The 25441-nt window shown below is 36.8% G+C and overlaps 3 protein-coding genes across 3 annotated transcripts; all 3 read right to left on the reverse strand.

Moving 5' to 3' along the window:
* Positions 1-115: 115 nt before the first annotated feature.
* tmem65 (transmembrane protein 65) lies at positions 116-10854 on the reverse strand. Its single transcript, XM_051137444.1, has 7 exons — positions 10298-10854; positions 7903-7947; positions 7760-7827; positions 7452-7506; positions 6516-6558; positions 6336-6441; positions 116-3885 (listed from the first exon to the last, which is right to left on the reverse strand). The coding sequence occupies exons 1-7, from the start codon at positions 10545-10547 to the stop codon at positions 3769-3771; spliced, it is 684 nt and encodes a 227-aa protein (XP_050993401.1). The 5' UTR covers positions 10548-10854; the 3' UTR covers positions 116-3768.
* Positions 10855-13329: 2475 nt separating this feature from the next.
* On the reverse strand, positions 13330-18665 carry rnf139 (ring finger protein 139). Its single transcript, XM_051137576.1, has 2 exons — positions 18399-18665; positions 13330-15825 (listed from the first exon to the last, which is right to left on the reverse strand). Exons 1-2 carry the CDS (start codon positions 18559-18561, stop codon positions 13982-13984), a joined length of 2007 nt encoding a protein of 668 aa, XP_050993533.1. The 5' UTR covers positions 18562-18665; the 3' UTR covers positions 13330-13981.
* A 1302-nt stretch (positions 18666-19967) lies between these two features.
* Positions 19968-25143, reverse strand: tatdn1 (TatD DNase domain containing 1). Its single transcript, XM_051135999.1, has 12 exons — positions 25036-25143; positions 24777-24842; positions 23043-23092; positions 22910-22973; positions 22229-22372; positions 21307-21349; positions 21140-21225; positions 21013-21053; positions 20674-20750; positions 20526-20596; positions 20235-20361; positions 19968-20147 (listed from the first exon to the last, which is right to left on the reverse strand). The coding sequence occupies exons 1-12, from the start codon at positions 25115-25117 to the stop codon at positions 20042-20044; spliced, it is 957 nt and encodes a 318-aa protein (XP_050991956.1). The 5' UTR covers positions 25118-25143; the 3' UTR covers positions 19968-20041.
* Positions 25144-25441: the final 298 nt, after the last annotated feature.

Genomic DNA, 25441 nt, shown 5'->3' on the forward strand with positions numbered 1-25441 from the left:
AGATACCGAACACATCTAGACTGTACATAATGATGATAATAATAATGCAGTGTGATTTTTATATTGTCAATAAAGGCATTTTATTAAAATCAGTTGCAGTGTGAAAACTTCAGGGGATGTTGATTTCATTTTTAATTCAGTAACACTTTACAATAAGGTCCAAATAGTTAATGCATGAATGCATTGCTTTTTAAGTTCATATCAGCTAAATAATGTTAATTTCGGCATCAATTATTGAATTCAAGTTGATTATGAAATCCTTGTTAGTGCATGTTAATGTTATTGTAAAGCGTTACCTATAATTCATTTGACAATTCTCTGTAAAACACCCAATATAAAGAGAATCTGGATCTAATAACGGAAGCCAATTCAGCAAATATGATGAAAGCAATACAACATTAAGAGCTCAGTGTTCACAAAAGCACATTCACAAATAACATCAATCAATATTGTTGAACAAAAACGTCTATTCTATGTGCTTGAACTTGTACGGTTCACTTCACCAGTTCTGTGGAGTGGCAAATGAATTTATAAAAAGTACAAATATTCCGTGTAGTCTCACAAAAATAATCGTAGAATTTGCAAAATACTGTAAAATAGACTCCATGCCCACTACCCAGAGACAGCTGTGCAATAATTATATATACATGAATATTTATTAGAATGCATAGTGTCCAATAATAAGTATGCACTAAAGTTAGTAACACGTGTTTTGGGCATATTCGTGATATATGACCCGTTAGTCATTTGATCATCAAACTACTAAAACATCACCGCAGAGGTATTTCTGCTCGAACGGCGTTTCCGCGTCCGAACGGCCAATAACAGCTAATCCGCATGAGAGGTCGACATCTTTACACGAATGTCATTTCAGCACATCGGAAATCATCTGCTACAGGAACTACATGGAGGCACTCTTGAGTCGAGATCGAGACGTTCAGCTTCTGAACCCGGAGGAATCATGGGTTTCCATCAGGAAGGATCAGACTGAGAACATTGCAAACATTCATACGCACATCTTCTTCAATCTGTGTTATCTTAAAGCTATAGTTATTTTGTTTTAAAATTTCAGTTCAAGTTTTAGTATTTTTTGTGCGCTTTTATAATTTTTTTTAGTTTTAATTATAGCACTTAAATGAAATGAGAAATGTTAAAATAGCTGAAATAATAATTACATTTTATTTCAGTTTGTGCGTTTTAGTAATTTTTTAATTTTTAAAAAATACATCTAGTATATAGATTTAGTGCTTAGAACTTTTTTTAAGTAATGATTTTTTATGTTTTTATTAATTTATTATTTATACTTTAATAGTATACTTATTATATTTATTTATACTTTATTTATATTATTTATTTTTTTTTTTTTTGTGCACAATTGCACTCCTTCATTCTGGCACATTCATTTATGACCCTTTTAATCGTTCAGTCACGCTCAATTACTAGGACTGGAGTGATTATGATTTGGCAAAACCAAAAGAAATTAAAAAACAAAACAAAAAAGTATTTAATCATATCTGAGTGATGCATATTTGCAGGGTTTCTGCAGGTTTGTTGAAGGTAAATTTAAGACTTTCTAAGACCAAGTCAAGAAAATGTAAGCAATTCATTGACAAGAGCACAATATATCACTCTCTGAATGTAAATGTCTCACATGAGCAACACTTTTAACGTTAAATAACTACAACTTCCAACAGATCTCCATTATATTCATTTTGCAAAAATGCCTCTCCTCCCAAACAATAAAATCCTTCAGATTACACAGCAAAACCTGATGTTCTTAGTATTTTTGTCTTGTTTTCCAGTACAAATGTGACCCCGGAGCACAAAACCAGTCTTAACTCGCACGGGTATATTTGTAGCAATAGCCAAAAATCCATTGTATGCGTCAAAATGATTTTTCATTTATGCCAAAAATCATTAAGATATTACGTAAAGATCATGTTGCATGAAGATACTTTGTAAATTGCCTTAGTAAATATATCAAAACCTAGTTTTTGATGAGTAATATGCATTGCTAAGAATTTCATTTGAACAACTTTAAATGCGTGTTTCTCAATATTTAGATTTTTTTGCACCCTCAGATTCCAGATTTTTATTTTACAGATATTGTCCAAACCACACATCAGTGAAAAGCTTGTTTATTCATCTTATTTATTCATATTATTTAAGCTTATTTATTTCAGATGATGTATAAATCTAATCCTAAAATAAAAAAATGGACCCTTATGACTGGTTTTGTGGTCCAGTATCTAAACAAATATTTAAACATTGTTAAATCAAGACGACCGGATTTACTGGAGAAGAACAAAATGAAGATATGACTCTTGTTTAATGAGAAATTGAAAATGAGCTGATGATTAAAACAAAAACAATGGGGTCAGAAAAATCAGCTTAATTCAAAAGGAAAACATTTTCATCCCCCACTGACGGAAATTTGTTCTTATTTTAATCAAAGTCACTCCATAGAAAACAAGACTTCATGAGCTATTTTTGCATCTTCAATAAATGCATCTTGATTTCAGGATTTCAGTTTACATATTTGTACTGGAAAGCAGGATATTCATTTTTTGCAGTGCATGCATTTCATGCCATGACTTTCTGCTGTGGTTTAAGACTTTAAGCCTTAATTTATGAAAGCGCAAAATAAGAGCTGCAGAAACCGTGACCTGAACTGAGTAAAACACAAGCGGTTCGTTCATTTTTGACACGTTGCTGAGGAAACCCACGATGCACGAGAGCTCCGGGTTCATCTGACGTCACGACCCAGCAGCTCAGCGAGGTTTAGTTTATGTCTCAGATGCATGATGGGAGTGCAAAACATCACATACTCGTTTATGAGAGTAAAAAGACTTGTGCTGTCCAGAATAAAACGAGTTCCAGTTGAAATCATATTGATATGTGACTATAACAGTTAGTAGCCACTGCCAGCGTCCAAGATTAACAAAGTAAAACGGGGTTTTTGTTTCACAATGTTGCAAAGATATAATACAGAACACAGTTTAAAAATATTCATCTCCAGTAAGTGCTCTTATTTCACCCACGTTCAGACGGAAGTTAATCTCGGACGCCGGTCACTTCTAACATAACACAACTAACATAAACTTCATTCTTCACTAAACATTTCCGCATGCTGCTAAAATCTAAAGCAAACCAGTCAAAATATCAGTGAAAACAAACAATAAAAAGGTAAAGAGAGGCCCGTTCACACCGAGAATCATAACTGCAACAATATTCAGGTTAAGACAATTCATCTTTAGTGAGAGCAGAACTTTTGGATTAGATTTATAATAGATGAAATATCTTGTTCATGTCCGTGAAGCTGCTGTGAATCAGTCTGTACTGTATAAAGCGCTGCAGAAATACATGTGACTTTAAAACAAGATTGATTCTGATTGGCTGATTGTTTTGTAAAAATTGTTCAAATTGATTTCTATAATTCCTCTGTCGTTATCACTATCATTGTAGTGTGTAGTGATTATTAAAACGAATTAAACTATCGTTATAGTTATTGCTCTTGTTGTGAACGGGTCTTTAAAATAGTGTTTGTGATAAAGAGAGAAACTCAATTCATGCTCATTATAACATCTAGTCTTCATCTCTAGATTAAACTTTTAACTACCTACTACTTGTAATAGCTACTTTCTACTGTTTAATGATTTTTTTTTATTACTTTGATGGCGTTTACCGTATGAACTTTTGTTCTTTCGCTTGATTTTCTTCACTTTGCCAATATAAATATCGTTGTTGTCATGCTGATAGAAAAGCCTGTCATTTTGACTTCGGATGATTCTTCTTCTTCTCCTCCTCCTTATCTTCATCATCGCTGAAGAAGAGCAACGGAAACATTCCCAGAATGCATCCGATAGCGACGCCGATGGCTTTACCCTGAGAACGAACGCACGCAGAAGAGATTAAGAAACTGCTGAAGCCTCCATGAACAACCAAACACAGAAGCAAACTCATGCACTTGCACAATTTCACACGGAAATACTCACACACATGCACTTGCATGCACTATCAAGCACCTGCTTGTACACACAATTTTGCATTAACACATACACACTCACACACACACACACAAACTCACACGCACAAGCAAATGCTGATTCACACATGCGTGCACACACGCAAACTCAAAAACAAACTCATTGCACACTTGCATGTACACTCACACACGCAAACTCACATGCACATTCACATGCACACTCGTATTTACAAGCAAACTCATGTGCACACACTCACATATGCACACACACACAAACTCACTAATAAAATCATGCACACACACGCATGCACAAACTCACAAGTAAACTAATGCGTTCACTAAAGTGTTTGAGTGTGCGTGCAAGCAAGTGTGCATGAGTTTACTTGTGAGCTTGTGCACACACACACACACACACGCTTACACACACAAACTCACAAGTAAACTAATGTGCACGTATACATTCACACACATGCACACTCCAGCACACGCACAAACTCACAAAATACATGCACATACTCAAACGTTCACATGCACACACGCGTCGCTATCGGACACTATCTCACACACACAAGCGAGCACACTCACGAGTGCAAGCGTGTGAGTGTCTGCATGAGTTTACTTGTGAGTTTGTGTGTATGCATGTATGTGCCTGAGTGTGCATGCAAGCAAGTGAGTTTGTGTACTTGTGAGTTTGTGCACACACACGCTCACACACATTCACACTCCAGCACATGCACATGCACATACAAACTCACAATTAAACTAACGTGCACACACACACACACATGCACACTCCAGCATGTGCACACACAAACTCACAAGTAAACTTGTGCACACTCACACACATGTACACGCACAAACTCACAAAATACATGCACATACTCAAACATGCACACACAAACTCACAAGTAAACTTATGTGCACGCTTGCACGCACACACACACGTGTACACAAATTCTCAAGTAAAATCATGCACACGCTCACACATACGTGCACAAAGTCACAAGTAAACTTATGTGCACACTTAGACGCTTACAAACCCAAGCACACACAAACTCACAAGTAAACTCATACACACACACACACACATGCTTGCACTCACACACATACAAACTCACAAATAAACTCATGCACACACTCACACGTGCACTCTCTGGGGTGTGACGAGACACTTATGCCACAAGACGAGACGAGACACAAGACTGGGTTCACGAGACGAGACGAGATTTTTAAACTTTTCTTAAGAAATCCTCAATGATGAAATATCTAGGGAAAATAGTCTTTTATTCAACTGAAAAAGACAAAATGCAAAAAAAATGTAGGTGCATTTTGAACTTATGAAATTAAACTTCCATTTTAATGAATTATATGCAGAAATAAACAACATTTAAACAAGAGCTTCACGATTCTGGATTAAATTGAGAATCCCAGTTGTTTTTAATAAATTGGAGACCATAATTCTCTCACGATTCTGGAGAAAAAAAGATTAGAAAAATAAATAAAATAACGTAATTTACTAGTGGTTCTGACAAACTGTCCATTGCTTACATCTTTTAAAAACATATGCATTTAAACAAAATAACAATAATTAAAAAAAACATTCAATAAAGGAGACAGTGTCTCACATCATTAAGACTTGTTTAACTATTGAAATCTGAATGAATGATTCAATGACATACTCTTTTTAAACGGGCAGTTGTCGCCACCTCCTGGCGGAAGAGGATCAGCGTTACTATACATACAAGTGTTAAGATACTTTCGTTTTGATCGCTACTGTAGACAATAAGTGTTTATACCCAAACTATAAACTTTTATCCAAGTATATTATTTAAATGTCTGTGACATTGAAATAATGATTATAATGTGGTTAAAAAGACCGTTTGTGCTGCTCTTACTGCGTTCACATTCACATTTAGAACCTGCTTCTCACGCTCCACTGACACTCACAATGTGAATCAGTCCTAATAGACACAGCTAAATCGTTGTCATTCAGGAATAAGATCTCGTGGGTGTTTGAATCCAGATCTGGATATTTTAAGAAGCAATTGTGCAACTCTAATGTAAACACTGAAAAATATTTAGCGAGGATATCGTCACATAACCCTAACCCTAACCCGTGCCACAAGATCTCGTCACATCCCTAGCATACTTACAAGTATACTTATGTGCACACTTGCATGCTCGCAAACTCAAGCACACACACGCGCGCCTACACAAATTCTCAAGTAAAATCATGTGTGCGCACACGCTTGCACACACAAACTCACAAGTAAACTCATGCACACACTTGCAAGTGGGCACACTCATTCACACGTGCGTGCACACGCACACAAACACACGTGTGTCTCACCATGTGTGAAGTGACTCTGGTCTGCCACATATCGACTTGTTTCGGCGTCAGATCAGGAATCTGCATCCCGAAGCGCGCAGCCAGAGCCTCCACGTAACCTGCTAAACTACACACAGCATTACTAATACACGCAACTAGTTCATCCACACACTAGTTCACACGGTTAGTGAAGCTGTTTACCCGAGTCCAGCCAGATCAGACACCAGATTCCCCAGAGCCGCCGCTGAAACACAGACAATCAGTGATGATCAAAGAAGCTTCTGCATAACAAACTACAGGAATCAATCTCACAAGAACCATAATAAAGGAAATTAAATTTAGCATGAAATATTACAATAATGGTTTAGAGGAACATTTACATTTGTTGCATTGTGACTTTTCAATTTCAAGGCAATTAAAACACCAATAACTTATTTGAAGCCCTAAAATCACCAGTAATATAACATGTACTGACATATTACTTAGATTTATGCTAAATTTAGATCACTACACATTGCATTAGATTGAGTTTATGAAAATGTACTAATTAAATAAATTAAATGAAAATACAATTAAAATAAAATACTTTTTAAAAACGTTTTTTTAATAAATAAAAAAACAACTTTGAAATACAAATCTAAAATAAACCATTACTAAAAGTATATGAAATTTCATGTGAAAAAGAGAAATAAAATAATTTAAAACAAAATTGAAATAACCGCTTACTAAAAACAATATTTTGTGTGTATTCAAAATGTTTACAATAAATAATATAAATAACTTAAATAAATAAAACTAAATAAACTAAACAAACAAAAATACATATATTGTTTTATTTTTTAATCTGCATGTCACGCAAACATTCACTGACATCAGGGAACCATGCACAAGTGAAAGTGTCCTCAATTTATTCAAATATTCATTTGAAAACTCAGGGTCTTTTAAGATTTTTTTTTTTCTGTATTCTGATATGGCGTGAAATGTGAACTAAACACGCTTTAAACTGGTTTCATGAGATTCACCCACATGATAGTCACTGCTGACAAGAGAGACAAGACAACAAAAACCAAAAACCTGTTCTGACTAGTGTGTGTGTGTATAATGTGTATATATACGTGTGTGTGTGTGTGTCAATACCTGCCATGGTGGATATTCCCAGCGTCAATCCAATGGACAGTTCAATCTGGGTGCCCTTAAAATACAACACCATACACGTCATCAGAAACAAACACAAACAGCCTCAGAATAAAACAAAATTTAAATGCAAGAATATAAACATCATGTTTTTACTGTTTGATGCATATTAATAATTAACAGACACAAATATAAATCTTCAAGCTCTCAAATCTGCTGCAGTGTTTTAAAGCCTTGAGTTCCTGGACTGCAGATCTATATATTAGAGTGCTGAGAGCTGCATCAATTGATGTAATGCGAGTCTGACTCACAGCTGCGATCATGATGGCATTATCCAGGAAGCCGAAGCCGATGAAGGGAATGGCGTTGTGCAGGAGAACTAGAAAACACAAGATCCAGAGCTGAGAGAAACAACACAATGAGCTGAAACCAACTAACAAAAACATGAACTCACTGTATCTGAGCTGCGCCGCCGTCGGTGGAGACGATTCCCCCGAATCTGAACAAATATAAAAAACACAAACGGGCAGTGAGAAAATATTTACATGTTCTAAGTGATAAAGTGCTGTGAGTGTCGTCATACTATTAGAACGGAATGAAAAGTAAAACTGAAACAAAACTAAAACTGGTTCTATTCTAAACACACACACACACACACACACACACAAAAAAAATATATATATATATATATATATATATATATAATAAAACAGACTAAATAAATCTAAATTGATCCAGATGAGCTCAAACAGATCTGAAAGAGGTCACAGAGGTCAAAGGTCACACGCTGACCTCCGATCTCACAATCTTACAGGCATTCCGTTCTCGCCTGTGTCTAAATATACACACTTCCCCAGTGTAGCGTAAGCAAACAGCAGATCAATACACTGATGAGACGTGATGCGAGAGATGATGGAGGTGTTTATACTGAACACAAACACAGGCTGAAAATCCGGTTCGAGTGTGAACAGAGACAGAGGAACAGGATCAGAATCACACAGTGAGTGGAAAAAAGAGTGGATGAGGGATGGTCAGACAGACGAGTCACATGACTCACGTCACCATAGCAACAGCAGCTTCCTGAACATGACCAAATAAACACTGCCATTATGAACCGCTTTATTACATACAACAACAGAGAGTGTTTGGTTTCAGCGTCTGTGAGACTGACTGAAGAAGCGCTGAAAAAGGGATTTTATAACGAAATAAAACCATAAAAAAAAAAACTTTAGGTGAAATAAAAAGGCAACATCTCACTTTCATTTAGTTTAAGTAAAACTTAAATACGCTATATAGATATAAAAAGAATACAAATGACAAAAACACAAAACAAAATGATTAAAACTTTCACTCAAATGAAAGTGAAAGCAGAAGATATATTAAAAAAAATTAAATAGTACCTGAACTACACAAAAATAATGTATATTATATTTATGTACACTACCATTCAAAAGCTTTGGGCTGTAAGATTTTTAATGTTTTTTGAAGAAGTCTCTTCTGCTCACCAAGCCTGCATTTATTTGATCCAAAATACAACAAAAACAGTAATATTGTGAAATATTTTTACTGTTTAAAATAACTGTTTTCTATTTTAATATATATTGAAAAGTAATTTATTCCTGTGATTTCAAAGCTGAATTTTTAGCAGCATTACTCCAGTCACATGATCCTTCAGAAATCATTTAAATATTCTGATTTTCTCATCAAGAAACATTTTTATTAATAGTACAATATTATCAATATTTAAAATATAAAAAATATAAAATAGTTTGATATTATATATATATATATATATATTTTTTTTTTTTTTTTTTGTTTGTTTGTTTGTTTGTTTTTTTTTGTTTTTGTTAATAGAAATATCCAAAGATCAGCATTTATTTGAAATAAAAAGCTTTTGTAACACTATACACTATACCGTTTAAAAGCTTGGAATCAGTAAAATGTTTTATTTTACATTTTTTTGTAAAGAAATTATAGAAATTAATATGTTTATTTAGCAAAGATGCTTTAAATTAAGCAAAAGTGATGAAAAAGACATTTACATTGTTAAAAAAATATTTCTATTTCAGATAAATGCTGTTCTTCTAAACTTAATATTTACCAAAGAAACCTGAAAAAAAAATTCTACTCATCTGTTTTCAACATAATAATAATAATAATAATAATAATAACTGTTTTTTGAGCAGCAAATCAGCATATTAGAATGATTTCTGAAGGATCATGTGACTGGAGTAATGATGCTAAAAAATTCAGCTTTGAAATCACAGTAATAAGTTACATTTTAAAACATTCAAATGGAAAACAGTTACTTTAAATAGTAAAAATATTTTACATTTTTACTGCTTGCGCTGTACTTTGGATCAAAAAAATGCAGGCTTGGTGAGCAGAAGAGACTTCTTTTAAAAACATTAAGATTCTTACTGTTCAAAAAATCGTGCATACATACATACATACATACATACATGTATATATATATATATATGTGTGTGTGTGTGTGTGTGAAAGGTGATCATGTGATGTGATATATAAATAGTATCCTATAATATAAAACGTTACCCTTGTGTGTGTGTGTGTGTTAGAAATACAGTGACACACGCTCACACACCCACATGTGTGGTATTATCATGCTACAGTGCTGGAATCAGGACAAAAAAGGTCAAAAGAGGTGAAAATGGTGGTTATCTGGTCTCCCACCCTGGTTAAGCTGGTTTGTGTGGGAAAAGCAGACCTGCAAACCACCTCAGACTGCTTCTGTCAGCAGGTCACTACTGAATGATGAGAACAGTCAAGTCAAGGTGCTTCCAGCAGTACCGTGGTATACTATAGTACAAGTGCAGTACATGTGTTACCTTGAGTCTGGGACTCGAAGTTCTGCAGCTCCTTGAGTAAGCAGCTCCGGTTCGCCGGGCTCAGGCTGTACACGAACTCCCGCGCCTGGTTCGGGAGCTCCAGCTGCTCGGGTTTGATTTTGCGTCGGTGTGTACCGAGGAACCGCCGGTGCAGGTGACCCGCTCCGGACGCGTGACGGGTCGCAAGCGAGCGCACCAAAGCCTGCCGGATCATCGCGGCACTGAAACACACTGGAGCCCTAATAAACATGAAGGAAGGCGAACACACCCGCGACTCTACAGCGTTTGCACTGAGAAAACAAGAACCGCGCCTGTCATTCTGTCAAACACACTGACCACCGGCCTCAGCGAACCTAAACAACATCCGATTCCGCCCCGACACGTCCTAACAGTCCGCGTCCCTCTGCTGTTTCATTCCCAGTACTGAAAGAACCGCCTGGAATCCCTGATTATGCGATTATTTCGGCGTTATGATTCATCGCTGTGTAATTACTCAAGAGTTCAAAAACGCGTGAGACTTTCCACACGATCTGACGCGCAAAGCGGAGACGTTGCATGATGGGAAATGTAGTCTCGCGCGGCAGACGCGCCATGGGAAATGTAGTCCAAAAAGGCCTTCGCTCATCGATGACGAGGCTGGATTCGGAAAACTACGGAAGACCATTTCCGCCACGTCATACAAATAATCAGGCTCCAGTAAGGCACAATTATGAGATGTCATAAAATGATGCATAAATAAAGCATAATTATAAGATAAAAGTCGAAAGTATGAGTTTGAAAGTATAAACGGGGGCATACCAAGCCACAATTATGACATAATTCATAATTATTAGTTTAAAAAGTCAAAATTATGACACAAAAAGTCATAATTCTGACATTTAAAAAAATCAAAAACACTAAAAGTAAAATTTGACTTAAGATAGATGTGTATATATATATATATTAAGAGAATAAACTTGTCACAATAGGAGAATAAAGTCTATGTTAGATTCAACTTGTAATATTTTGATAATAAAGTCAACATTATGACAATAAAAGTATAAACTGGGGCATACCAAGTCGAAATTATGATATAATTCATAATTATTAGTTTAAAAAGTCAAAATTATGACACACAAAAAAATCATAATTCTGACATTTAAAAAAAAATCAAAAACACTAAAAGTAAAATTTGACTTAAAAAGCTATATTATATAAATATATACCGAAAATATATATATAACAAATATATATATAACAAATATATATATAACGAGAATAAAACAGATATTTTGAGTCAAAATTAAGAGAATAAACTTGTCACAATAGGAGAATAAAGTCTACATTTTAAAAATAAAGTCAACATTATGACAATAAAAGTCTAAACTGGGCCATACCAAGTCGAAATTATGATATAATTCATAATTATTAGCTAAAAGTCAAAGTATGACTTTAAAAGTAGAAATTATGATATAAAAAGTCATAATTCTGAAGAAAAAAAAAACCCAAAATGACTAAAACTGAAAAAAAAAAAAAAAAAAAAAAAAACCTAAAGCAATATCTAAAGTCTTCAGCTATATGAGATTTAACTTGTAATATTAAAAAAAAAAAATTATGAGAACAAAAGTCTAAACTGGAGCATACCAAGTTAAAATTATGACTTAATGGAAATGAATATGATTACATAAGTAAAACTGAAATGAAATTATGACATACCAAGTCAAAATTAAGACATTTAAATAAATAATACATAAATAAAAATAACAAGAATGAAATGATATGGAGCCAAAATGACAAAAATAAACTTGTCACAAAAGGAGAATAAAGTCTCAGGCTACATGAGATTCAACTTGTGATATTTTGAAAATAAAGTCAAAATTAAGAGAATAAAAGTCAAAACTGGGGCACACTCAAGTCGAAATTATGACATAATTCGTGACTATTAGTCAGAATATGACTTTAAATGTCGAAATTATGACATAAAAAGTCATAATTGTGAAATTAAAAAAAAATCACTAAAATTAAAATGAAATTATGACATACCAAGTAAAACCTGACTAAAAACTTAATATAACAAGAATTAAATAATATTTTGAGTCAAAATTATGAGAATAAAATTAGGAGAATAAAGCTAAATGAAATTCAACTTGTATTACTTTGAAAATAGTCAAAATTATGAGAATAAAAGTTGAAACTGGGGCACACCAAGTCAAAATTTTCACATAATTCAAAATTATCAGTTAAAATTCAGAATATGACTTAAAGTTCAAAGTATGACATAAGTCATAATTTTGAAATAAAAAAACAAAATCACTACAATTGAAAAGCAATTATAATATACCAAGTTCAAATTAAATAAATAAAAATTAAAATAATTAAAACTAATATAACAAGAATAAAATTATATTTTGAGTCAAAATTACAAGAATAAACTCACAGCATTGTGAGATTAAGTTTTATTTTGATAATAAAATCTAAATGACTGGAATAAAGTCTTTTATAAGATTAAAGTTGTAAAATTTCCTAAAGTTCAACATTTTGGAGAATAATGCTAATATTTCAACATTTTGACTTTATTCTCATAATTGTAATTTTCTGTATTTTTTAACCTTTCATCTTGTAATTATGACTTACCAAAGCGTGATTTTTTTCTTTCTAACATTGCAGAAGTGGCTTCCACAGGAAACTGATTAGTGAACAGAGTTATGAAAGACCTGACTGTTTTGTGTTTTGTGCGTGTGTGTGATATCTTCAAGATCACAACTCACTTTCTGTAGAGTGTGAATCACGATGACATTACTGTTCATGCAAAAATATAATTTACAACTGTCAAGAAATGTGCAGAAATATCTTGTTTTCTTGTTGTTTCATTTTAACACCAGCAGCTGAATATCAACAAGCCACAGAATATGTATTCTGTCCGCACATGAGCATTAGTCACGTCTTTTAAAGGCACTTTATCCTTCATTAATTTTAAAACTGCATCATCTAAATTAAACATCGTAAGTGGATGAAAAGAAACACTTGTGAGAAAACAAACCACAACAATGGAGTTCAAAAAAATATAATCAAGTGCAAAGTTCCAGATCACTTCGAACATAGAACTTTAGCTTAATTACTTTATTTACAAAAGAACTAAAGCGGATGATTTATGTACATCAGTTCTCTTGGCAAAATCAACAGTTCAACCTGAAATCAAACACACATCAAATCACAGAGTTACTGCGTTCAACAACAACACCAGAAATCAGAAAACCCAAACGCTGCGTTTCGGTAAAACGGGTTAACGGCATTGTAAAATGCGCCTGGCGGGTCAAAAAGCAACACCGTATGATACTATCACATACTGAGGAGGGTTGAAAAATGCTGCCGGAGAGCGTAACATATCGCAGTCGGACTGAGATTAACAGCTGATTCAGCTTTCTCCAGTGGACAACTGTCAAACGTCAGTGTATCATTCTTTAATTACATGTACAATAATGTACACAATTATAAGAGAGGTCACACAAGAGACCAGTAGTGATCATATCGAGGTATACTGCGATTACAGTAGCACGCCACTCGTCGTCCTTCAGCCAAACGTGCTCAAGAGCATTCCAGGAAAAACACAAGATCAGCCCTTTTATACGAACACAAAAACAAACAAACAAAAAAAGCACAACGTCCCTGATCTCGCAATCGTTTTTTAATTTAAATATATCCGCTTCAGTTGGAGTCCGTGTCGTCGTTAATGTACTCTTCCTCCACGAGCGTCACGCCCGGCTGCGTTCCCCACTCCTCCTCGTCGTATTCGATGCTGTCGTTGTCCTCCAGGAGCTCGTTTTCGGGCTCCGCCCCTCCGGCGGCCGCGCCCGCGTTAGCCCCGCCCTCTTCTCCCTCAAACTCCGCCCTCTCCTGGCCCGGCGCGGCGTAGCCGTTGTTATTGGAGAACGTGGCGCGCTCGTGGCCGTCGTCCTCGATGTAAACGCGCTGGTGGCACATGGGACACGTGTCTTGAATGTACAGCCACTTGCGCAAGCAGAGCGCGTGGAAATAATGGTGGCACGGAGTAATGCGCGCGGAAGTCGCAAACTCCTGGTAGCAGATGGCGCAAACGTCCTCGATTTCGCGCAGCTGCGCGCCTTTGACCTCCGGGAGCGAGTTGATCTTTTTGACCGCCGTGCGGCGGTTGATAAACGTCTTCCAGCCGTTCTTCGCCTGCAGGTAGATGTTGAAATACGCGTGCAGGCACATCATGCACGCGCGGATCTTGCTGCCCACCTCGAACATCATCGTGTACGCGCCGTTTCCGAACATGATCACGCCGAAGACGAACTCGATGACGTTGCCGGTGGAGCGCACGTAGTAGACGTAATCGTCCAGCTTCTCCCAAAGCACGTTGTAGAATCCGTCGATCATGAAGAGAGCGTAGACGGTGAGCGAGACGAGGACTTTGAGGCAGAGCTCCACGCAGAACGCGGTGACGGCGAAGAGCCACGTGTTCAGCACGTTGTGGTGCCACAGGACGTAACTGAGCAGGATGGGAAGAGCGAACAGGATGAACGAAACTAGTAGGACAGGAACGTGCCTTCGCACCGACGAAACGTGCGACGCGCTCAACGACATGAGCACCGGATCCGTCATCCCGTGGATGAAATGCAAGATCGCGGTCAGCAGAAGGCACATGTTCCGGCTGAGCCGGACCAGTCGATCTTCGGGACTCAGTCCACTTAGCCCCGTCTGCAAGGCGAGGATGAAGAACAGCACTGGCGCGACAAACCCCAGTCGCTTATCCTCCTCCTCGGTGGAGCCGATGAACGCCAGGATGCTCAGACCCAAATAATGCGCCAGCGACGAAATGACGGCGCTCATTCCGAGCACGGTGAGCGTCGAATCGCAGCCGCTGATGATTAAGTTGCTGGACAAGTCCCAGAACAAGTCCCAGCCGAGCTGCAGGCCGCTTTCTGAGCGAACCACGCGAACGACGTACACTAGAATCACGGCTTGCGCCGTCATGCGCGTCAGCCAGAAGACGCGCAGGATGTCGGGGAAGCGTATGCGCTTCCAAGTGTCCTCCAGCAGCAGCTGCAGGCCGTAGATGCGGTACATGTGGCGCAGGAGCAGGTAGACGTAGCGGCACGAGTAGTAGAACCACTTCAGCTTCCACAGGAGATTAGCGGCCGCGTGCATCGCGAGAATCGCCCCCGACGCCAGGGCCAACGCCTGCCGCACGTGCGCCGGGAGCTCCACCATCAGCCCCCACAGAGGGACCATGATGTCCAGCACCACCAGAGCGGCGCAGAACGACTGGACGTTCAGCAGCGCCACGTAGCCCAATCCCAGCAGCAGCTGCAGCAGCGCCAGGCCCAGCCACAGCGTGGGTCCGCTCCGAGGCAGCAGGCCGAAGCCCAGCGCCGCTTTGTTATACGCGCTGTAGAAGTCGATGTGAGACGTGCTGTAGTAGTTGACGAGGACAGACGCCGCGCCCAGCAGGACGGCCACAAACAGGGTGTAGAACTTGAACAGGGACTTCTGGGAAAGCACCAGAACCACGCTGGAAACCAGAATACCTGCAAATGAGAGGATGGAAATCAATGCACACATGCATCAGGAAATAAGGTTTGACATTTGTCACCCTGGACCACAAAACCAATCATTAGGGTCAATTTTTTGAAATTGAGATTTATGCATCAGCTGAATAAATAAGCTTTCCATTGAAAATCTGGAATCTGAGGCTGCAACAAAATCGAAATATTGAGAAAATCACCTTTAAAGTTGTGCAAATGAAGTTCTTAGCAATGCATATTACTCATCAGAAACTAAGTCTTGATATATTTATGATAGGAAATGTACAAAATACCTTCATGTAACATGATCTTTACTTAATATCATAATGATTTGTGGCATAAAAGTAAAATCGATCATTTTTACCCATACAGTGTATTGATATAGCTATTGATACAAATATACACGTGATACTTAAGACTGGTTTTGTGCTCCAGGGTCACAGTTACTTCTTGAAAGGCAAAATTCTGCAGGTGAAATGCAGTTGCTTCAGTTGCAGTTTTTGCATCAGATTCAGGTTTGTCAAACTTTGAACATGCAAATTCACCACACTGACCGATATTTGGACCAATAGAATTGTTAAACTACTGATAACTTACAAAGGTCCTACTTTGCCTGTAAAACCTTGCTAATGTGATCATGCATATACTGCAGTGTTATTTTAGCATTGTTTATGTACTATTGTAGTTTATATTAACTCATTAAATCCCACAGGTCACAATAGTCTTGGTCTTAATTATCATATTTAATGTCTTAATTAAATATGAGTCACATAGTTGGTGCAAATTGTCACATGACCAGAGCAGTTCACAGTGTGCACACATTATCATGGTATCGTCTGTGGTTTTCCCGTGGAATTGGGCTATTTTAACACTGTTGCCACAGGTTGATTTTCATGTCTGCGGGTTGAAGCGACCTCAAAAATGTCATATTTATCTCATGGAATGCGAATTTTACCAGGGGAACCCTGCCAAAAACATGACTTTTATGATTTTACCAGGGTACTCCCCCTCTAAACGCAACTGGGCTGATTTTGGACTAGTTTTGAGTAGCAATTGGGTGGGTCTTGTTGTGAAAACCTGGCAACCCTGCACAATCCCACCGCTCAATTGTGACTGATCATAAAACAATTTTTCACACACAATTTTTCCAAATTATTATTATTTTTTTTTAATAATTATTGTTTATTTCAAAGGGTTACTAATGACACATAATTTGGATATTTTTATGTCTGGGAAAAATTGTGGATTAAATGGGCTAATATTAACTTTTATCCATACATTTTCAGTTCATTTTAATTTTAGTTTGATTGAGAGATATCAACTGGCAATTGTGAAAAAAAGGGTCAGAATAAAGAGATAAAAAAAGTTGCAATTACTTTTTACTTTTTTTTATGCAGAAAAAAAAAAACAGAACCGCATGTTGTAATTTAGAACTCAGAGAAAAAAAAAGAATTACAAGAAAAAAAAAGTCTGAATTGTGGAATAAAAAGTTACTTTAAAAAATTAAAAAAAACATTATTTTTTTCACTTTGTGGTGGAAGGAAAAATACAATTGCAAGATGCAAACTTCGAATTGTGAGATAAAAAGTTTTTGCAACAAACAATTCCTAGATACAAAATCAAAATTCAGAGAAATAAAAAAAGAGTCAGAGTTGCAAGATGTAAAATTGGAATTGCAAGAAAAACTGTAAATTGTGAGATAAAAAGTCAATTTTTAATTTTTTGTTTCTGCGGTGGAAACACTAAAACAAAATTGTGAGACGCAAACTTAAAATTCAGAGAAAAAAAGTCTGAATTGCGAGATGTAAACTCAGAATTGAGGGCAAAAAAACGCAAATTGTGAGACAAAGTCACAATTTTTTAATTTTTGTTTCTGGAGCAGAAACAATAAAACAATTCCCAGATGCAAACTCAGAATTGAAAGAAAAGTCAGAACTGTAAGATACAAACTCAGAAATGCGAGATTACATTTTTAATTTTTATTCTCCGGCAGAATCATCAGTCCATATCTTTCAGACTAGTGCACAGAAAACGTCCAAACTATGAATTTAGGTTCTTTGATCTGTTTGCATCTGTGGATTTTACTGTTACTCATTTACAAGATTTCTACTCCAGAAATGTATGCAAATTAGCGCATATTTAATTTGATCACGCCTCTAAAGTTCAGTTTAAAGTTTCAGGAGACGAACTGTCACTAAAGGTTGTGACTAATGAACCGGGCTGTGATTAGTGTTATGTTAGTTCACATGTTCACCCTCAGTAGTGAAGCAGCCTGACTAGTGTGAGTCGAGCTGAGGTGTTTGTTTGTTTGTGTTTGTGTTTGTGTCGGATGTGATCGGAGACTCTTGCATCATGTGAATGAGCGCTCGGTCGGTGTGACGCTTTGACAGCCGCCGAGTTTCCCTCAGAAACACACCGAGATCAAAGCGTGATTAAACTGTCGTGATTCGGTTCCGTTTTCAGGCCCGGTTCACCGACATAAGCTCCTTATCTCTTGACGTGAAAACAGTAGCATTAGTACACCGGTATTAACCGCCCGAGGCGACCCCGAATCACGGCGAAGAGCCTAGACTCACCCAGCGCGCGGATTAACGCTCTTCCGGCGGTTCCGCTCCATCCGGTACCGGGATCGGAGTACGAGTTGAATATGGTGTCGATTATAAAGATGCTCGGGACCCGCAAAACCACATCCAGCACGGCCAGGAAGTGCTGACCCAGCCGCCCGTGAGCGGACGCCATGGCGCTGATGCCGGTGTCCGGGGAACCGCAGGTTTCGGTGTTGTGATCAGGTTCGGTGTCACGCAGGATCTCCGCCGGCCGCCATTTTGGCTCTGCCGCTGTTGCTATGTGAGGAACGCGGAAGTGACAGTGAGCATGCGCACAGCACAGAATACTACACCACAGAACTGACTCGGGTTTATTATTAATACACAATATATTTTTATATTTTAATATATTGACTTCTATTTATTAATGATTTATATGTATTTTTTAAATATCAAACAATATTTAAAAAATAGTATCATTAAAAATGTAATATTTTACATGTATAGATTCATATCTATGTTTAATAATGACTAAGCAATATTTAAAAATATTAATACAAATTAAAATGCATCGAAATGTGAGTGTATTATTATTGCTACAAGCTAGTAATGACTTTTAAGATAAAAAGCACAAAAAGTCAGTACATTACTAGTGTAGTATCAGTATTATTTATATACTATTGTAGTTTTTATTCATATTTTGAATTTATTTTAATTTTTAGATTTTTAAATTTCATTTTTGTAATGTTTAAAAAATATTACTGCTTAGATTTTAGTATAAATAGATTTCTAGTATAAATCAACTAATATAATGAATGCATAAATAATAATTAAATATTTTATTTATTTTTAATAAATAAATAATGTACAAAAATGAAAAAAAAAAAAACTAAATGAAGTAATAAAGTTAAAAAATTAAATACAGAAAATAATAAGGAGAAAAAATGTAAGAATAAATTTAGGATTAAATTTATTTAAAATGAATATGTTGAATATAATGTGAATTATGTATTTGTTTTATTAAGTCATTAATTTATTTTCTTATTATTACATACATACGTACATTTATTTATTTTCAATTTACGAAGATAATTTTTAGATTTTAAACTTTCATTTTAGTTTAATTTTTGGAAATGTTATTATGTGCCTTTATGCGCATTTTGGTATATATATTTTGTAATCTTACTGTATTTAATACAGTTTTAATTTAGTTTTAGTTTTATTTTCAGTATAAATAAATTAATATAATAAATGCATAAATAATAAGTAAATGTTTTATTTATAAATAAATTAAGTTGAAAACAGAAAATAATAAAGAGAAAAAAATGTAAAGATTAATTAAACTTAATTAAAATATTTTTTGAACATTGTGAATTATTATGTATTTGTTTTACTAAGTAATTTATTTATTTTTCATATTATTACATACATATAAACATACATACTTTTTTTTTTTTCATTTTTAGAGGTTTGGTTCATGACATTTTAGTGTTATAGATTTTTATCAAATGTTTATAATATATTGTAGTTTAACTTCATTTCAGTTAACACAAATGTTTATAATAGTTGTATTAACCAATAATAAGGCAGTACAGTGCACATGTTTCTTGTCACGTTTATTGTTTATACACGCTGCTGTATTATACACAAGTATATGAAAATAGAAGTCGTCCTCATAATGTGTTTTTGAAGAACAGTCTCACAGTGTTGTTGTAAATGGTTTCAGCAAAGTCCAGTGGATCTTCGCCCCTGACGGCCGCCATCACCTCCAGCACCTGTCTGATATCAAACACACACACAAGCGCTATCAAACCCTCTGAACACACACACGTGTAAAACACGCGTTCAGCAGACTGTCGGACATACATGATGTGGCACGGCTCGTTCCTGTCCTTCACACAGTGTCCCGCCTCCCACTTCTTCTTCGTGGGGAAGGTGGTTTTGATCAGTTTAGCTCCGGCGTGAGTGTTTTTAATGCTGCACCATGGAGCGTCTGCAGAAACAACAACCGTATGACACGGAACAGTTACTCACACAGCAGCAGCACAACTGTTTTCAACACTGCTAATAATCAGAAATGTTTGTTGAGCATCAAATCAGCATATTAGAATGATTCCTGAAGGATCATGTGACTGTAATGCGAGTGTTAATGTGAACCTGTTTCGATCATGAGTCTGTCGGTCGGGATGGACTTCATCACCTCTAGATTCTCTGCTGTTTTCAATGAGCTGAAATACAGAAACAGATAAGAGTCAGTGATGAATAAATCCAGAGACAAACAGCATTCAGACACACTGAAACGCACCAGCCGTTGATACCGATATACAGATCCAGATCAACCAGAGCCGCCGCGTCCTGCTGAGAGCCGTCAAACGAGTGAACCTGAGAAACACGCCAGAAAATACTGAGAAACACTCAGAAACAGATAAAAAAAACATGAGAAAACACTGGAAGATTATGCCAAAAAAAGAATAATGACACTACTGTCTTCTCTAGAGCTGCTTTTGAATTAGTTTCATATCTGATGAATTTGGTAACAATTACACTCACACAATTATTTTCCTGTTCATCACTGTGAAGCTGCTCTGAATCGATCTGTACTATATAAAGCATTACTGAAATAAACTTGACATCAAACACTCACCACTCCACCAACACACCGCTCTCTGTTCCTCTTCATGATGTCTGTGACACACACACACACACATAGAGTGTTTATGTCAGATCACCTGTCACACACACACACACACACTCCTCCAGACGAGACTCACCGAGGAACTCTGCGTGTGCGTTCCTGCAGTGGAGGAACATGGGTAACCGAGTCTCTTCTGCCAGATCAAATTGCCGCTCGAAGTACCTGTGAGAGAAACAAACGTGATGAACATGACGACACACACAACAGGAGCAGAATCACCAGCTGAACGTGTCAAACACTCACTTGAGCTGAGTTTCCTTGGGACAAAACTCCAGCCTGTCGAAATCTGTGAAGAGTCAGACAGTCAGAGCACAGCTCAACACAGACCAGTGTGAGGACCAGGATGATGATGTTGTTGTGATGATAATGTTATGACGTGATCTGATGATGAGATGACGGTAACGTCACGATGTAACGAGGATGTGATGATGATGTGATGGTGGTGTCATGATGATGATGATCATGATGATGACGATGTGATGGTGATGGTGATGTGATGATGATGTGATCATGTGATGATATTGATGTGAATATGACGTGATTGTGATGTGATGATAGTTTCATGATATGATGAAGATATGATGGTGATGTGATGAGGTAATGATAGTGTCATGATGTGATGATGATAATGTGGATGTGATAGTGTCGTGATGTGATGTTGATGTGATTGTGACGTGATTGTGATGTGATGGTGATGATAGTGTCATGATGTGATGATGTCGATGTGATTATGATGTGATGGTGGGGTCATGATGTGATTATGATAATGTGGATGTGATGGTGATGATAGTGTCGTGATATGATGATGTCGATGTGATTATGACGTGATTGTGATGTGATGATAGTGTCATGATATGATGGTGATGTGATGATGTCAATGTGATTATGACATGATTGTGATGACGTGATGGAGATGTGATGATGTCATAATGTGATGATGATGTGATGATAATGTTATGAAGTGAGATGAGATGATGGTGATGTCGTAATGTGATGATGATGATGACCATGTGATGATTATGTGATAGTGTCATGATGTGATGAGAGTGATGTAATGACGTGATTGTGATGTGATGACAGTGTCATGATGTAATGATGAGCTGATTTCATGATGTTATGATGTCATGATGATATGATGGTGATGATGATATGATGATGTGATTACCGAGGCCACACTCTCCCACAGCGATCACTTTCTGTCTGTTACTGAGGCTCAGATCCATGAGAGACGACAGGTACTGATCTGCGCCCTGCTGATCGAACTCAGCGCAGCGTGTCGGGTGACAGCCCACCGTACTGAAGAACTCCTCTGATATACAACAGAGTATTCTCATGTATAAATACAAATATATATTCAAATGATTCAGTTAAACAACATGATACAAAAACACACTCGTTCACAGGAAACAGGCTGTTACAGCTGTGTCGCATGTTTAAGTTAAGTCGCATCCGTTTATTTTCTCTGAAATAAATGTGGTTATTTTTAGAGATCGACTGGTATTGATTTATTTATAATCATTCCATTCATCAGTGGATCTAATATTTAAAAAACCTACATCTGATTATGGCAGGGAGGGGAGTCCAAACTCAGTCCTGGAGGGCCGGTGTCCTGCAGAGTTTAGCTCCAACTTGCCTCAACACACCTGCCAGGAAGTGTGTAGTGTACTCTTACTATGCCTAGTAAGAGCTTGATTAGCTGGTTCAGGTGTGTCTGATTGGGGTTGGAGCTAAACTGTGCATGACACCGGCCCTCCAGGACCAAGTCTGGACAATTCTGGATCATGGAAAAACGCTAAAAAATGTAAGAGTGAATGTTGATGGATGTGCAGTGATTTAGCGTCAGCACCTCGAGTCTGTGCGAGTTTGAGCGCGTCTCTGCTGTCCTCCAGGTTTCCTCCAGTGATGATGAACTGTGAGGAAACATCAGGATCAATCTCATTCTGATCACATATGATTTATGAATCACGAGCTTTGCTGACCTTCTGCACGCCGACCTGCAGCGCTCTCTCGACGACCTGAGGAAAATCATCTGACACACAACACACCAGATGAGCGGACACGTCAGATCTGTTTACTCCGTCCCATCAATCAAAACACACCCCACACCCCTCCACTATCCTGATGCACTTGGAAATACATCACATTAGGGAAGAATTCTTTTAAATTAAGAAAAACAAAAATATTCCAAGATGGCATCCAAATCAATACTTAAAAGATAGTAAAACAATTCAAAATATACTTTTAACTTACATATAGCATCACAATATTGAACTGCATTTGAAAATTATATTTATGCATTTAATTCTAATCTATTTAGACTCATTTAAGCTTCCACTCTAATATTTCTAATCTATCTAAATCATGCTAACAACATGCTAGTAACATGCTAATCATGTTGGAAACATGCTAGCAACATGCTAGTAACATGTTAATCATGCTAGCAACATGCTAGTATCTTGCTAATCATGATAGAAACATGCTAGCAACATGCTAGTAACATGCTAATCATGCTAACAACATGTTAGCAATGTGCTAGTAACATGATAACCATGCTAACAACATGCTAGTATCTTGCTAATCATGATAGAAACATGCTAGCAAATTGCTAGTAACATGCTAATCATGCTAACAACATGCTAGCAACGTGCTAGTAACATGGTAATCATGCTAACAACATGCTAATAACTTGTTAATCATGACAGAAACATGCTAGCAATGTCCTAGTAACATGCTAATCATGTTACAAACATACTAGTAACTTGCTAATCATGCTAGCAACATGCTAGTAACTTGCTAATCATGTTAACAGCATGCTAATCATGTTAGAAACATGCTAATAACATGCTAATAACATGCTAGTAACTTGTTAATCATGGTAACAACATGCTAGTATCTTGCTAATCATGATAGAAACATGCAAACAACTTGCTAATAACATGCTAATCATGCTAACAACATGCTATTCATGTTAGAAACATGCTAACAACATGCTAGTAACATGCTAATCATGTTAGAAATATGCTAGTACAATGCTAATCATGCTAGAAACATGCTATCAACATGCTAATCAAACATGCTAGAAACTTGCAAATTATGCTAACAACAGGTTAATCATGCTAACAACATGCAAATAACTTGCTAATCATGCTAGCAACATGCTAGCAACATGCTAGTAACTTGCTAATCATGCTAACAACATGCTAATCATGTTACAATCATGCTAAGAACATGCTAATAACTTGCTAATCATACTAGCAACATGCTAGTAACTTGCTAATCATGCTAACAACATGCTAATCATGTTACAATCATGCTAAGAACATGCTAATAACTTGCTAATCATACTAGCAACATGCTAGTAATTTGCTAATCATGCTAACAGCATGCTATTCATGTTAGAAACATGCTAGTAACATGCTAGTAACATGTTAATCGTGCTAGCAACATGCTAGTAACATGTTAGAAATATGCTAGTAAAATGCTAATCATGCTAGAAACATGCTATCAACATGCTAATCAAACATGCTAGAAACTTGCAAATTATGCTAACAACATGTTAAATCATCTAAGCAATGTGTTAAATCATGGTAGCTGCTTTCATACTTTTACAACTGCTTCAAACTTTCAGGCTAGACTTTCTCAAGACAACTGAAAGTTTGTTCTCAAACTTTACTCATCTAGTTATGAATTGTAATGAGCTGTCATGGCATTACCTTCATGTTTCTGAGTCCCTCTGTAAACTCCTCTGAACATCGGGTCTGTCAGATTAATGCCAATATCTGCATAAACATCATATACATCTGTAAATGTGCTTTTGTGACAATTACTGTCTGTACCATAGTAAGATCTGCTGCTCAATGAATACTGTGGTACACACCAGTACATTCTGCTCGACCATAAATCGCGCGTTTCTTTCTGAAAACATGACATTACGACATTATGACATTATGACATTATGGCAGTGTCTCTCACCTATGAATTTAAAGTTGGTCATTGTGATTTTTGCGGTGGCGGCAGAAAAGTATAACCTGCAGGCGTTTCTCAACGCGTCCATAAACAGAGTGAACACGTGGTGGAGTGGGCGGAGCTTCGCGGTCCGGAAGCTGTAAATTATTAGTCTAAAAAATAATTCTAGGCAGAATTTGAAATAATCATACTAGCATGATACTATAAATAGAATACACAGAGAGGCAGTGTGCGATAGTAAAGTCATTTAGCTGCCTATTGCGTTTAGACGGCGGTCACGTGCGCCTGTTACTTTCCTCAGCGCTGCTCAGGACGGACCAATCAGAATCATCTGTGATTATCACTGGAGCGGAAATGTATATTTATGGAGAATTCTAGGACAGATTTATATGTGTTTGTCCGCCTGAAACGA

This window comes from Labeo rohita, chromosome 19 (genome assembly GCF_022985175.1).
Source record: "Labeo rohita strain BAU-BD-2019 chromosome 19, IGBB_LRoh.1.0, whole genome shotgun sequence".
NCBI lineage: Eukaryota > Metazoa > Chordata > Actinopteri > Cypriniformes > Cyprinidae > Labeo > Labeo rohita.